General features: G+C 40.8%; 1 protein-coding gene across 5 annotated transcripts in view; it reads right to left on the reverse strand.

The window, feature by feature from the left end:
* Window positions 1–14355, reverse strand: part of PAPOLA (poly(A) polymerase alpha) — a 45775-nt gene that overhangs the window by 13347 nt on the left and 18073 nt on the right. For 4 of the 5 annotated variants that reach the window (XR_014529399.1, XR_014529400.1, XM_083518104.1 and 1 more), the window contains exons 6-13: window positions 14177–14230; window positions 12717–12828; window positions 11364–11453; window positions 11127–11265; window positions 9572–9644; window positions 7864–7984; window positions 6749–6833; window positions 2512–2565 (exon numbers count right to left, since the gene is read on the reverse strand). Coding sequence is in view for 3 of the 5 variants with exons in the window: in XM_083518104.1 (XP_083374230.1) it covers window positions 2512–2565; window positions 6749–6833; window positions 7864–7984; window positions 9572–9644; window positions 11127–11265; window positions 11364–11453; window positions 12717–12828; window positions 14177–14230 (728 nt within the window). In the remaining 2 variants the exon portion in view is untranslated. Of the gene's footprint in view, window positions 1–2511; window positions 2566–6748; window positions 6834–7863; window positions 7985–8608; window positions 8946–9571; window positions 9645–11126; window positions 11266–11363; window positions 11454–12716; window positions 12829–14176; window positions 14231–14355 lie in introns of those variants that run through there. The other variant, XM_083518105.1, reaches the window with a different exon arrangement.

Genomic DNA, 14355 nt, shown 5'->3' on the forward strand with positions numbered 1-14355 from the left:
AACCCTTCAAACAGTGTGGGAGGTGGCAAAAAGGATGTAGGGGGAATGGGCAAAAAATGCTTCTTTCTCGTTCTGTTAAAAGAATTAAAAGACCTTCTGTAAAGATTTGTCCTTTTTGCTTTTATACTCCTAAATAAAACTTTAAACCTACAATTTGTTTCTGGATTTTGACCCCCGCCCCACTGCCAGCCATCCCATTAATATTAAACATTTTGGCATGCAGAACTGAAAACTCTCAGAATAGCCCCAAAAGCGCTCTTAAAAACTGAATGAACTGCTTATACTAGAAAGCGAAGAGGGGAAATGCTGCAACATAGACTCTTCCCCATAATCCTAATACTACGATACTATACACAGGTATCTAGGAGTTAACTTAAGGTTATAGGAATTGAGCTCTCTGTGTCCCTTAATTTTAAGGAAGCCTGTGCAGTAGCAGCAGGTTCAACAATGGCTTAGCAAAGGCTGTAAACCAGTGTTTCCCAACCACTGTTCCGTGGCACACTAGTGTGCCGCAAGATGTTGCCTGGTGTGCCGCGGGAAAAATTAAAAAATTCGAAAGATTTTTTTTTTTTAAGTCAAATTTTCGATTGGGGCGCCGTCACTAGATGACCCCTGGGGTTCCCTCCCTCCCTCCCGCTCTGCGCCTCCCTCCTCCTCCTCCGGGGAGGCCCTTCCTGGCTCTCGGCCAAGGCTTGGCGGCTGCCACTCACTCACTCGCTCGCCCACCCGTCCCTCCATCCCTGCACCCGGCCTCTCCCCCTCCGTCCCCGGCGCGAGGGCTGCCGGGATCCGTAGTCCCCTCGTCCTTGGGCTCCGCGCCCGCGCGGGGTGCGCAAACTACGTTTCCCAGCCTGGCCTGGCGGGCCGGGCGTTTTGTTTGAAGTGCTCTTCTCCCGGCCATGGAATGAGCGCAGCGGCGGCGGCCGGGCGGGCAGGGGCTCTTCCGCGCAGACCCCGCGCAGCCTGCCTGCGCCCCCGCGGAGATCGGGTGGCAGGATGGAGCCCGGGGATCCCCGCGGAGGCGGAGCGGTGGAGGCGGAGGCTGCCCCCCAGGTAGGGCTGCGTCGGGGGGGGGGGTTATTTTTGCAATGCTGCATCCGCGCCGGAGGGGACGCATCGGACCGCGGGGAGACCCCTTGGCGGGCGTGCAAGGCAATGCATGTGTGCAGGCGTTGCATGGAGTGCAGTGCAATGCAATGGCAACGCGGCGCCCTGCATGCATGCATGTAACTTCCACCGGCGCTCCGGACTTGGCAGGTGAGGGGGGTCCCCAGTGGGCGGCAGAGAGAGCCGGGAGGGCGAAGGGGAGCCAGGGGGGAGCAGCGCTGCTCCCCGAGCCGAGCCCGGGGGGAAACTTCGGCGTCGTTGCGCCGGGTGTTGGAAGCGGAGGCTAGCGGGGGCCCCTCACCTGCAAAACCTGGTCGCCTCTCATATATTTCGTGCATTGCATTCATCGCCCGCTTTCTCCTCCAAGGAGCTCCCGGGGGCGCGCGTAGTTCTCCCCGTGTTATCCTCGCAACAACAGCCCTGCGAGGTGGGTCAGGCGAGTGGCCCAAGGGAGCACCCAGGGATTGTCCTGGCCAGGTGGGGTGATTTGAACCCTGCTCTCTGCCTGGTCTTCGTCCTCATTTAGCCCCCACATGTGCATGACTGTGCATGACTGAGGTTTTCCCCCCTCGTCTTGGCTATGGTGTGAGTCTGTGCTGTTAATTAATGGGGTTCTGCCTTCGGAGAAGATGAGCCAGCCCTCAAGGAGGTGATTATGTAATTTGCTAGCAATTCATGTCCCTCCCGGCGTGACGCTGCGCGCTGACGTCACGGGGCTGTAATGGTGGTGTGCCTCGAGATTTTTTTCATGAAACAAGTGTGCCTTTGCCCAAAAAAGGTTGGGAAACACTGCTGTAAACTATAACACAGCTTTTGCATTTCTAGTGAGCTACAAATCAAACCCTAAGGTGCATTATCATTCTAAAATATTTGCTCTACTTAAAAGTTTTATACTACTTATTTTGGAGTAAAATAGAATTCAAGAAAAAGAGAGAGAAAATATCATGGCCTTCATGGCACTTTCCCTCAGTCCCTGGTTTGCAAGGCTTTCAAGTCACAGATTAGACTGAGAAAACACTTAATTGCTAGCCTATGAAAAACTCAGAAAAAGTGCTTCATCAAGCTCAGCCTAGCATGCCCTTCCCGTTCCATTATATTTTAAGGCAGGAGTTCCTGATAGCTCTAATTAGCATCTGTGTTAAGACAGGTGGTCCTGAACCCAACTGCTCCTTCAGAGTGACTTGTGCAGCCTGAAACATCTTCACATCCTTAGAATATGCACTAATTATTATTATTTAAATTTATATACCGCCCTAAGCACCATAGGTCTAAGGGCAGTTCATAGGATAAAATCACAATATAAAAACACAAATCATATAATCAAAATAAAAACAAGAACAATGATCCAAATGAAATGTTAACTTTAAAAGGGGAAGGAGGCATAGGGAGTGGTCATGTACTCACCACTCTAGTCGCTGTTTTTCTGTTGGTGCACTTGCTAGAAGTACAATATAATGCCTTTGAAGATAAAAAAACAAACATACTATACGATCTTGATTTTGAAAGTTCAGATTATAACTGGTATATTTTCAACACCTCATGAATTTCCAATAAACGAAATCTCATTGTAAGATTAACAATGCCTTCATAGATAGCTTCAGTCAATGGGAAGTGAATATTCATTATGTCTAAGCTACAATTAAAATTCAGGTGACCTTTAGAAGTTATTAAGTTGTTAACATTTATCTGAAAGAGTTGTATTTGCCAAAATGTATTAACTAATAACATTAGTAGAATCAGCAGAAATACACTCACCAGCCACGTAATTGAGAGCAAACAGGGATAAATCATAATGGGGGGGGGGGGCTTTATTGGGAAGGGTAACATAAATGTATTTCTAATCAAAGGAAGCAGGCAGGTGTTATTTTTACAGTGCACTGTTAAGAAATGCTCTTCTAAATATTAGATAAATATGATCCATACCAAGAACTATGATAAGACTGGTAAAGAATCAAAACAGTCCTGGAATACTACATGAATGAGCAGAGCCTTTGCAAGGCTCAAGTGACACCTCAATCCTAAATACAGATTCCAATCCGAAATACCAAATGTGTTTTGCTGTGTACGAAGCGGCAGTATCGTTCAGTTGTGTGCCAACAACGCTATCCCTTTACTATTGAAATAAAATACTGCATTTGTGGGCACATGATTTCTACGTGGTCTATGAGAACACCTGTGGCAGGTTGCAGTAGTGCAATGCAGAAAGCAGAATTTAGCAAACTCTCCGCATGCGCCGATTAGACTTTAATATAGAAGAAGAGCCGCAGCTCAGTATTTATTTTTCTATCCAATTTATATACCACCCTTCCTCCCTTGCAAAACTGCCAGATCAAGGGAGATTTTCAGGGGAGAATCAGGTGGAAGAATTCAACATCACCAACTGCCCCAACATATACTGCCCCCACAGCAGCATTACAAAGCAAACAGGCAGTTGGATCTAGAGCTGCTGTTCCATTCACTTTTGTGAGTTGGATCCAGCAGAGGCTCCTGTTCCACAAACTGGATGTTCCCATGGGCAGAAGGTGGCAGTTTTTGCCTTTTTCCATGAGGCCCTCAGCTGTTACAGAGGGTGCTGCAATACTTGGGAGCAGATTTTTGTGGACAGAGGGCTATAGGAATGAAGGGGGAACTGGCCTCTATTGAGCAAACACGATTTACTTGATCCCTGAGAGTACTGTCTTTCTTCCTCCTGCAGGAGCACCCATTTTTGTAGAGTTCTGCTCCATGCCAATCCTGAACACACCCCAGGACTGGGAATATTGATTTGCAAATGTGGGCCTGTTGGACATGTTAAAAAGAATATAAGACTTGTGTTTTTCAGAAAGGTTCTTTGTAAGAAAGCAGAATCTTATCAGAACCTGTAACTCCATTCTTAGAAACTGGTGCAAAAACATGCACGTTAACAACTGATTGTTATAAGTAGCAATTTAAGCAAGTCCCAGTTTACAGCTCTTAAGGTTAGTATTAAAATAAAAATAGGAGGAAATTGCGAAGGTCTGGAATCTTTTCATACACACAAATTAAATATAATGGAGGCTTGAGCATCTTGGTGCCAATATGTACAGGTTCTTTTCTGAGTGGATGTCATCATTAAGTGGCTCTTCCTCCCACAGTAGCAGTCTAATTGTTGTTGTTTTTCACAGGAATAATATATAACTCATAATATACCAACAGAATATAATAAATATAATTTTTTAAATGCTAGAAGCAGGTTTTTTTAAAGTTATGTCACAGTATGAAATAATTTGCAATGCTATCTGAAGGGCAAAGGACACTTTCTGAAAACCATTTTACAATATGACTACTGGTGGAATTAAAATTATGGTGATTCTTAAGAGTGTGTTTTTTTGTTGACTGCAACTTTAAATACCAGTCTCCTAAATAGGCCAATCAAACTGTTTCTATTGTAACCATAAACATTTGGAGTTAAGCTTTAGCTGGTTTCTGTAAGCACACAGATGAGAAATTGGCATTTGGAGAACAAACATGGTTTACTTAGCTCCATGTGTAGCTACCAAACACCCTGATCAAAAAAATCTGATCTAGATAAATTATGGATCTAGTGTGCACAACAGTTTATTGAGGATTAGATTGCAGTCAGCATAATTTGTAGAAATGCAGACAACTCTGACAAGCAATACAGTTGGATTTCTTATTAGTTGGCATGTAGGTTTTTCAGCTGGAGTCCAACAATGTAGTCAGGGCTGGGGCTTCAAATTTTTATAACTAGACTCCCACGAGAGGTGGTGGACACTCCTTCCTTGGACGTTTTAAAGCAAAGGTTGGATGGTCACTATGATCTAGTTGAGATTCCTGCAGGGGGTTGAACTTGATGACCCTCAGGGTCTCCTTCCAACTCTACAACCCAGGATTTATCAAACCATTATCCGAGACTGTGGAACTCCCTCTGAACTGAGATTAGACAGGCTACCCTCCTTGCTGAGCTTGAGAGCGCATGACTTAAGACTTTCTTGTTCTAGCAGGCATTTTAAGATTGTACTTGGTTCTATGATTAATTTGTACTGCTTTATTGACCCATTTTCTGTGGATTGGTTTTATGTACACAGCTTAGAAATGTGAATAATTAAGCAGTATATAAATGTCTTAAGTCTACAGAATAATTACTAGAGTAATTACGAACCCAAAGGTTTTTTTGTTTGTTTGTTTTAAACAGACCTTTCTAAAGTGATCATATGGTGACATCTAGAAATTCCTATTCTGAATTTTTTGGTGAATCAATTGAGGAAAAGCAGACTAGTTCATGTTCATCCTTTACTGCAAGGGGAGCTGCTGTCCAGAGTGCCACTGGTATACACAAGCTCTTGGGAATCGCTAAAGGAACTCTCTGGATTCTGACCTTTTGAATGGTGTCAAGAGTCAGGGACATGGATTTATCATATATCATATCATATCATTACAAATATTTTCCTTGATGGAAACTGTTAGCTGGCCTGCTATTTGCTGCCTTAACTTAATGGATGGATGGGAAACCACTGATCCTCCTGATGTTCTTAGACAGCAATTCCCATTAGTTCCAGCCTCCAATGCTAATGATCAGGGATAATGGGAGCTATAGTCTAGCAATCTCTGGAATGCCACAGGCTTCCCTTTCCTGATTGAACATCTAGTCATCAACACTTTGCATTTGACTCATTAGCCTTCTTTTTACAGCCACTGATCATGCTGGTCTGGCAATTAGATCTCTGTTTTTAACCCCCAAACATACTTAGAGGCTACTTTATTTCATTTTCTCACAATGTTGTTTTTTTTTTTAACCAAAGGAAATTAATATTAAATAATGTGTGTATGCTAATCTTTCATGAATTGGCTGGAAGACAAGAAGGTGATTTAGCACTGGCAGGATCCTAAAACATCTTCTCAAATTAATATCATGGAATTTAACGTAACATTCACATATACCTGTATTGTAATGAAATTTCTGCTTATATTGCTATATAAGTGACAACACATATAGGAACGAGACAGGGAGAAGACTGAATATTATGTTTCGGGCAAAGTATTCATGACCTAGTTATCCAACCTTTAATTTTAAAATCTGGATAACACTAAATGTATTCCAAATCCATTTTTCTTCCTTGATGGTCAGAAAACCTACTGCAATTAGGTTTTTGTTTTTTAAAATCTATGCAGCACCTGAATTAAGAAACCTATGACAATTGAGACACTCATATCATTTATGGTTTACTTCATGATAAATTAGTCCTAGCATTCCTTCCACTTTGTCAAAATGAAGTGTTAAGAGAAACATCTTCAATATTCCTTGAAATACCAGAGGTGTGCACGCTCATTTTCCATTTTGACACAAAGTGGATTAGCCTCCCAAAATTTGTTTACGATTCTAGCATTTGTAATGCAAAGAGTTAGAGGAATCAAAACACAGACGCATTATCATGATCATCAGTCTTCTTTTAATGGGTGAAACGCTGCATTGTCATTTTGTTTAGATTAATACATAACCACCCAATACAGAAAATGTTTAAGTCTCAGCTTGGAGTGGCCATCTGACCAGTTTTAACCATTGCTATTTTAACTATTGCTAGTCAAGTTAGCCAGTTTAAATTAGTGTGAAAGTGTTAAAATAGATACTCATAAAACAACTTTCATGCCATAAAATACATACTTGTATTTTTGAAAGAAGTTTGGAGCTTCAAAAAGTTTGGACCACTCTGCCTTACTCAGCAAAATTTCATCTGTGATAGCAAGACCTGAATTATAAAAACACATTTCAGCCTTTTCATATATTATTATCTTCATCGGAACAACAGTTTATTGAACACAAGGAGTTAAGAGCATATAAATGAAAATACAGCTACCAAAATGAAAGCCAAATGAGTCAGACTCTTAGCCTACCTAGGTCAGCAATGTCACCTCTGACTGCCTAGTGGCCCTCAAAGCTTTCCAGCCCTGCCTGGAAATGATAGATCCTGAACCTGGAACCTTTTACATGCAAAGAAAGTGCTGTATCCCTGAGCTATCAGCCTGCCCCATAAGGAGATAATTTTGAAAGTTTGTTCATAATTTAAGTTACATGGTGTACAACTCTGTACTAAGAAATAACCAACTACAGTTTATCTAAAGTTTCAGACCGAAGCTTCTTTCTCTGCCTTGATCTGTCCAAATGGGAAAAAAATATTTTAAATAGGAAGTGGTAGGAATTGAACCCGGGACATTATGAATAGTATTACTGAACTATTTATTTATTCAAATCATTACCAACCCTTCCATCCAAAGGAGCCCAGGGCAGAAAAAAATACTTTTTTTAAAAAAACAACACCACCTCATTTATACGGGCTATGTACAAGTAGTGTTTAAACAACAAGTTGTGAATATCGTGTTCAATTGTGGCTAAAATAATTACGATACAATACCATCTTTCCAGGTACTAAAACTGTCTTAAGCATCCTTTCTGACCAGCATTTTACCAGTGGAACAAGTTTCCAAGAACCCATTTTTCCCTCAGTATATCCAAACTACCATATATTTATTCCCAGCTGCTGTAAGCAAAGAGAGTACTGGGCTACTGCAATATACAGAAAAGCTGAAGCTGGATAAGAATCCACACTTAAGAATTGCTGCTTTCCAATCAGTTTGGAAATGCTATTTCTAAAAGCCTTTACAATTAGAAAAAGCTACTAGATAAGCATTAGCACAATGTCTGGATCCAAACTATCAACACACATAATCTAAGGAGGGTTATTTTCATTCTTTCGGGAATAGATGTTCAGAATTCCTTACCTTGCTTAAATTCTTCAACCATCACCATACGTGTAGAAACGGACACATTGTAGGTAGAGTTCTGCTGGGGGTATGCTGGTGTAATTATAGGCATAAGATGGTACCTATCACTGGGGTTTACCTACATATAATAACAGCCAATCAGTTTTCTTCAATCACATTTAAGTTAAAAAATGTGGATCTGTCCATTGAAAAAAAAATCCCTGTTATATACCACTAGTGACGTCAGTGAGGTAATTAATATTGGCAGCCTACTTCAAACTCAGGAAAAGTGACATATTTTTAAGAGCAGATTAAACTTAATTATCTGTTTTCCAATTGCACCTGTACTGAATGCTAGCCTGTCTATAATTATGAAACTGGAGTGATACCTGACTGATACATGAAGAACTTTATTACCAGGCACACTATGGTCTGCAACCCTTTTGAAATATGTAGTGCATTTTTTCCCTGTTGTATATTAATTGTCATGAAGAGGCCAATTCAAAAAAGTAAAACATAAAAAACTAAGCACCCAACAGGATCAAATGTGTTTAACATATCCTTTATTTAGAACAGTATGTTTGATGAAGGAAGAAAATGTGCAGATGCATGTCCATACTTTTAAAGTTGTAATTATTTTAAGTTGAAACCCTACCATTTCCTTACATGGTTTTCTTTAGCTACCGGAGTACAAAGGAATTGTATTACATACTGCTCATATGCCAAAGGATAACAAGGCAAAAAACAATCATAACATCTGATGTGGGCTTTTGTTAAAGTAAACTTTTTATTGAAAACAAACTGTACAGTCTTCATATACACCAATTTTTGCTTGTGTTGGTCAACCAACAGGCTCCGATTCCACGCACTGTGTAGTCACAATTCTGATATCCAACTGGGTTTCAGCAAGCCCAGAACTCGATTGTGATAGCCACATTCAATAGGGAGAAAAATACCCTATTTTATAATACATGACGTGTAATTCTTGCAGGAGCCCAGGTGCAAGTAATCCTATAGTACTGCTGAAATTAAGGAGATGTGGCCCTAATCAGTGCCAGATAGAAGATTACTGGGAGTCCCGTGAAAGTAACTTGAGTTTTCTAAGGGAAAAATGGGAAAAACTAATGGCAAAAAAGCTACTTACTATTCTTGGTTTAGTATAAACACCTGCCTACAGAGTAGACATAAGTGTACAGTACTGGCCCAACTTTCTATGGTCATCACAGAAATCATAGAGTGAATAAATGGATGCAATACCCAATTTAAGTATACAGTCGAACCTCCGTTTATGTAACCCTCTGGTTACATAAACTTCAGGATGCGTGCACAGAAAACCTGGAAGTATTTTACTGGGTTTTGCCCCGCGCACATGTGCAGAAGCGGTCCCCACGTTGCGGACACCTCGGGATCCGACCGGACCTCCGGAATGAATCCCTTCCGCAACCGGAGTTACCACTGTATTCACATTTTTAAGACTGTGCATTTGGGGAATTTTACAGCAAAAAAGAGAAATCCCGAGGCCAAAAAGGGGGGTGGGGGAGGAGGAGAAGGCTTCAAGTAAAAACTTGGGACAAAATTAAGTGACAGCCTACATTTTACAGAGAAAGTATAGAAGTGCTGTAAAACTAACCAGTATTTGTATTTGTAACAAAGGTAGATTCCTTAGGGCTTAAGCAATTTGTTTTAAGCAGATTGATCTTATAGGGGGAAAAAATAATACACTAACCCTTGGGTCCCATACAGGCAAATTAAGATTGCATTCTTCTGGCTGTTTCAATAGCACTGGATTTGGCCATTCCCTGTTTAGAGAGATTGTAGCACTGAGTAAGAAAAGCACTTATTTATAACAACAAGCAAGCATGTTTGAATGTGAGCCTTCATTTTATACACCAGACGCAGAATCAGACGAAGCTTCTTTCAAAGGAAACTGCCTAACCAGCTTTCTTAAGGAATGAATTTTGTTTTATTCCCTTCAATCCAAACAACTTTCATAGCACTTAACTGACAAATGCTTAAGGTTTGGTTTTTAGCCATTCATCTTCAAATGGATACACCTTTAGAGAGCACTTCTTTAGGGCTATTGTTATGCTAGAAATATTTATGGGGAACATTATTTTAACATTTGGAATCCATCTCATTCCTCATGTCCAGGATGGGTAACAACAGACAGCAGCAAGATACCAATAGTATACACACTCCACATAATTTGGCAAATGCATGTAGAATGTCTCCCTATAAATTGTGTCTTTGCTTAAGAGACCCCCTGCCACTTGGACACTGGTGTTATGTGCAAACTGATCCTAGGACCGACAGGAAGTATTAATTTTTTAAAAAACGGTATCTTCAATGCGTCAGCTATTCTGTCCATACAAAGTTATGCTTTTTAAGAAGCTAACCTTATTGCAAGTTTGAAGTGCCACTCTAGATTATACTCCACACACACTATGCTACCCATTTGTCTTAGGCCTTAGAAGTATTTGGAACAGGTTAAACAACCGGATTATTTATGGAAACCTTGTGTACCAATAGTGCATCGGTGCAATGTACATTTTAAATTTAGTATTCTTACAGGCACAGCTCCCCCAAACATATCAGTTTTTCCTTGAGAAACCATGCAGCAGCACATCAGCCAAGGTGCTACTATCAATCCAATTCAGCAAATTAACATTAGAAAAATCAAATCTTCAAAGGTTCCAAGAAGGTTTCAGATGATGGGCAGCTAGCATGTGTTGTGCAATGAACTCTGCACTTTTAATTTGAAATCTCATCTCTATATGAGAGCACATGCAGAAATTTGTTAATTCTTGTATATGGAAATAATTCCAGTTATGCAAAATATTTTTTGTGCTTTAGAAGACAGGTAGTTCACTTATCCCAGATATTCCCCTAAACATGTAGCACAATCACATCAAACATGAACTGGCAAATGCTGTTCACCTTAAAGAGTCCCCATTTTAACACACCAACCCGTTCAGACTAGGTATGAATGCCGTCTGTGACCCTTTGCTCAATTAGCCCTAAAATGGATAGAGCCACACAAAAAGGCCAGAGCTCCACAAGAGCTCATGTGTTTAAGTGCCTCACATAATGTAAGTAGATGTTTTGCACTGAGGACTATAAAATAAAACCTGACAAGTGTCTTGCAATTTCTCGGAAGGGTGATTAATATTCCTATGAGTACACTTGTTAACCTGACACCATCTGAAGGAATGTCATAGAAACAACACTAAAATTCAGGGTCTATAATAAATTTTATTTTAGTGTAATCTAAAAAGACATACCATTTAGAAAATACCAAGAAAAATTTATGTACAAGAGTTGATGCTATTGCATTTGGATAAAGCTGGCAAGTTCTTGCTACTAGCATAGCCCAGGAAACTCCACCAAGGAAACCTAGTATATTGGAATAGATGTTGTGCCCTGTTGTTGTAGAGATAAAAGACAAGACAACTTTAGTCACTTTCATTCAACCGGAAATAAGCATTTTTTAAAAATCCATTTTGTAAAACCCCACTTACGTTTAGCCCATAGTTTGATAGCTCTCAGTGTTAATCTGAAATTGTCAATATTTGGTACTAGATGGAGAATTTCATCGGTTACTCTGCAACCTAGAAAACAGAAACCATTTTTCTATCATGAATATTAAAGAAAAGACATTAGACAAAACAGTTGTTTGGGGATTACTTTGCTTTTTTCAGAAGAGGGGTCTTTTTTAGCCTAATTATTTTTTAGCCTAACCGATACAAAGCTATGCACATAAAGGTTCTTTCTTCAACAAGCACAACCAAAACATAAGATCAAAATGTAATATTGTGCTATACTATAATCTGAAAGATGGTAATTCAGCATATACAATTGTCACAGTAAGGCATAGTTACAGCCAATTCTGCATTTCTGTGTCACATCAAGCACCTCCACCAATGAGAATTTATACCTTTGTTAAGCCCTTGCTTGACTCCCATTGCAAATTATTGCACTACTTTATGTTATCTCAAATTGTTTGTGGGACTGGCCGTTTTGCTTAGCTGACAGTAAGGCTTCCATCAGTGGAACCGGGAGGCAGTGGCGTAGCGTGGGTTGTCAGCACCCGGGGCAAGGCAAGTAATTTGCGCCCCCTAACCCGTGGATTTTAGCATGACTGGCACACACACCCCTCCACAGTGGGCGGCAACCCGGCGGCTCGGATCGGATTCGCACAGCCAGCACTGAAGTGAGAGAGAGTGAGTGCGCCAGGTAGGGACAGAGAGCTGCAAGTGCGAGAGCGCCCCCCCGATGTTGCGCCGGATGCAGCCGCCCCCCTGCACCCCCCACGCTACGCCACTGCCGGGAGGGACACAGATATAAGAAGAGGGGGTGCAGGGGATCCCCAAGATTGCTTTCTTCTCAATTTCTCAGACAGCTGAGTGACAACTCTTAGATACAACCCAAACAGATTAAATGAACTGTCTGATTTAAGAACAAATTCAGATACTTTGTAACTGAACAAAATTAAGAGCTGAAATTGCATAGATTGAAATGTATGTTTGCCTCAAGCCATATTAAGGAATGGGAAAACACACACACACTTTTACATCAATCAATCTTAATTCTGTCTATGGTTAACATTGAACAGACTAATTATCTTTGCAACGGAAGGTCAGCAGAATTCAGATTCTTGCAGTGTGCAACAATGTCATTAAAACTACCTCTAAACAGTGTTTTGACAGCCACTTTAACAATTATTACACTTTTAATCAATGTATGCTGAACAACTATTATGCAATACTGAAATATGCAGTATCTTCTGTTGCCACAGAAGATATTTGTATGAAGTTTCAAAAAAGCTACCTTCTCAATTATAAAAAAGAATACCAAATGGAATTATAACTTACCATTAAGACTTCGTATGCATCTAATGTCTAAATTTTTAAGAAGACTATCATCTCGAAGGTCTAGGTCTTCAGGAATAGTCTGAAGTGCTAATCGGGCAAACAATATATCAATCTAAAATAAGCAAGAACAAAGAAGGGAAGTATGTTATTCCATTGTTATGCTAATCATTAAGTCTACGAACTGTTGTTTTTTTAAAAAAAAGTCCACAAAATGTACTTTGTGGAGACAGTGCTACTTAGTTTCTCAGTTTGTATAGCCAGTGATTTCAGGATCACCTGCTTCTCTGGACACTGGATGCAAATTTAAACTGCTGCATCATCACTGCTTTATAATTAATTATGAGACAGAAGAAAAAGCAACCTCATTTACCCCCATAGTAAAGTAAGGATTTGCCAAGGACACAACTCGGGACTGCTGCCCTCCTTCCAATTTCACCTGCCAAGCTGCCAGCTTCTTCAAACCCCACCCTTGCCTACCCATTACTCCCACCATTGCCTAATCCCCATCCCTTCACTGCTTGCCCCAAACTTCCCCTCCTCTAGCAGCTCACCCAAATCCTAAGATCCTGCTGCTGTCATCACTCAGAGAAAAAAGGGAAAAGAAGAGGAAAGTCTTTCGCTCCTTCACCATGCTCTGCCACCAACAGTCATGCATTTTGAAATGTGCGCTTCCTACTGGTGGCGATGGACTAAGCAGAGAAAGACTTTCACCCTCTATCACAGTAATAGTGACAACAGGGAGTGTGTGAAAGCCGGTCTGCTCACTTGCTCTACTTGATCACCTGCCTGTCGGCTCACTTGGCTAGGCTGCCCACTTGAACCCTGGAGTTCCCTTGACCTGTTGTGCATGCATGAGACTAATGGTGGGGGGGAGCAGCAGCAGCAACAACAACAACAACAACACAAAAGGCAGCAAACTGCAGCATGATCTTTTTTTTTTTTACAAAGGTATTACATAGCATGTAAGACATATTGTTGACAAATTGGGGAGCATTTTAGTGTGCAGCAACGGAAAGAATACATTTAATCAGTAACATTCTCTCACTTCACGCCTGGCAATAGACCCCAAGCAAACATTCTGGGACTGCAATGAACTGTGAATGAGCTGCTACAGGCGGCAGCATCTTTCTGTGTGTGCTGGGGACTGTATATGTGGATGGGTCTGGCCACTTTTTATTCCAAGTGGGGTCAATTTTTATGCATCCTACTGCTTCAAGCTGCACAATATTAATATCTGAAATAGAATCTGAAATGGATGCCACAATTTCCATGACTAAAGTAGCATTTTTTGGGCAGTCACTAAAAAGCAAGTTACCGTTGCATGGTATATGTCCCTTAAAAGGAAGCAACTGTTCATACAAATAACTTCCATGTGAGGATGGCCTCAGTGTGGACTATGTGACTAGATGGTGGACTATGTGAACAGATGGTGGTGCAAAAGCTGTCTTAATTACTCTTACCTCTATTCCATCAAAACATAGTTTGATAACAGGAACAAATGCTTCTTCAACAGCCTGAAAAATAAATATTTTACAATGACTAGTACTCATACCAGATCTTCAACAGGAACTATTTAAGGGCCTGGCTAGGATAGCTTTTTTATTCCATTCAACTCTAATTCTACGTCAACCAGAATTTA

The sequence above is a fragment of the Podarcis liolepis genome, assembly GCF_965112155.1.
Source record: "Podarcis liolepis genome assembly, chromosome: 1".
NCBI classification, from domain to species: domain Eukaryota; kingdom Metazoa; phylum Chordata; class Lepidosauria; order Squamata; family Lacertidae; genus Podarcis; species Podarcis liolepis.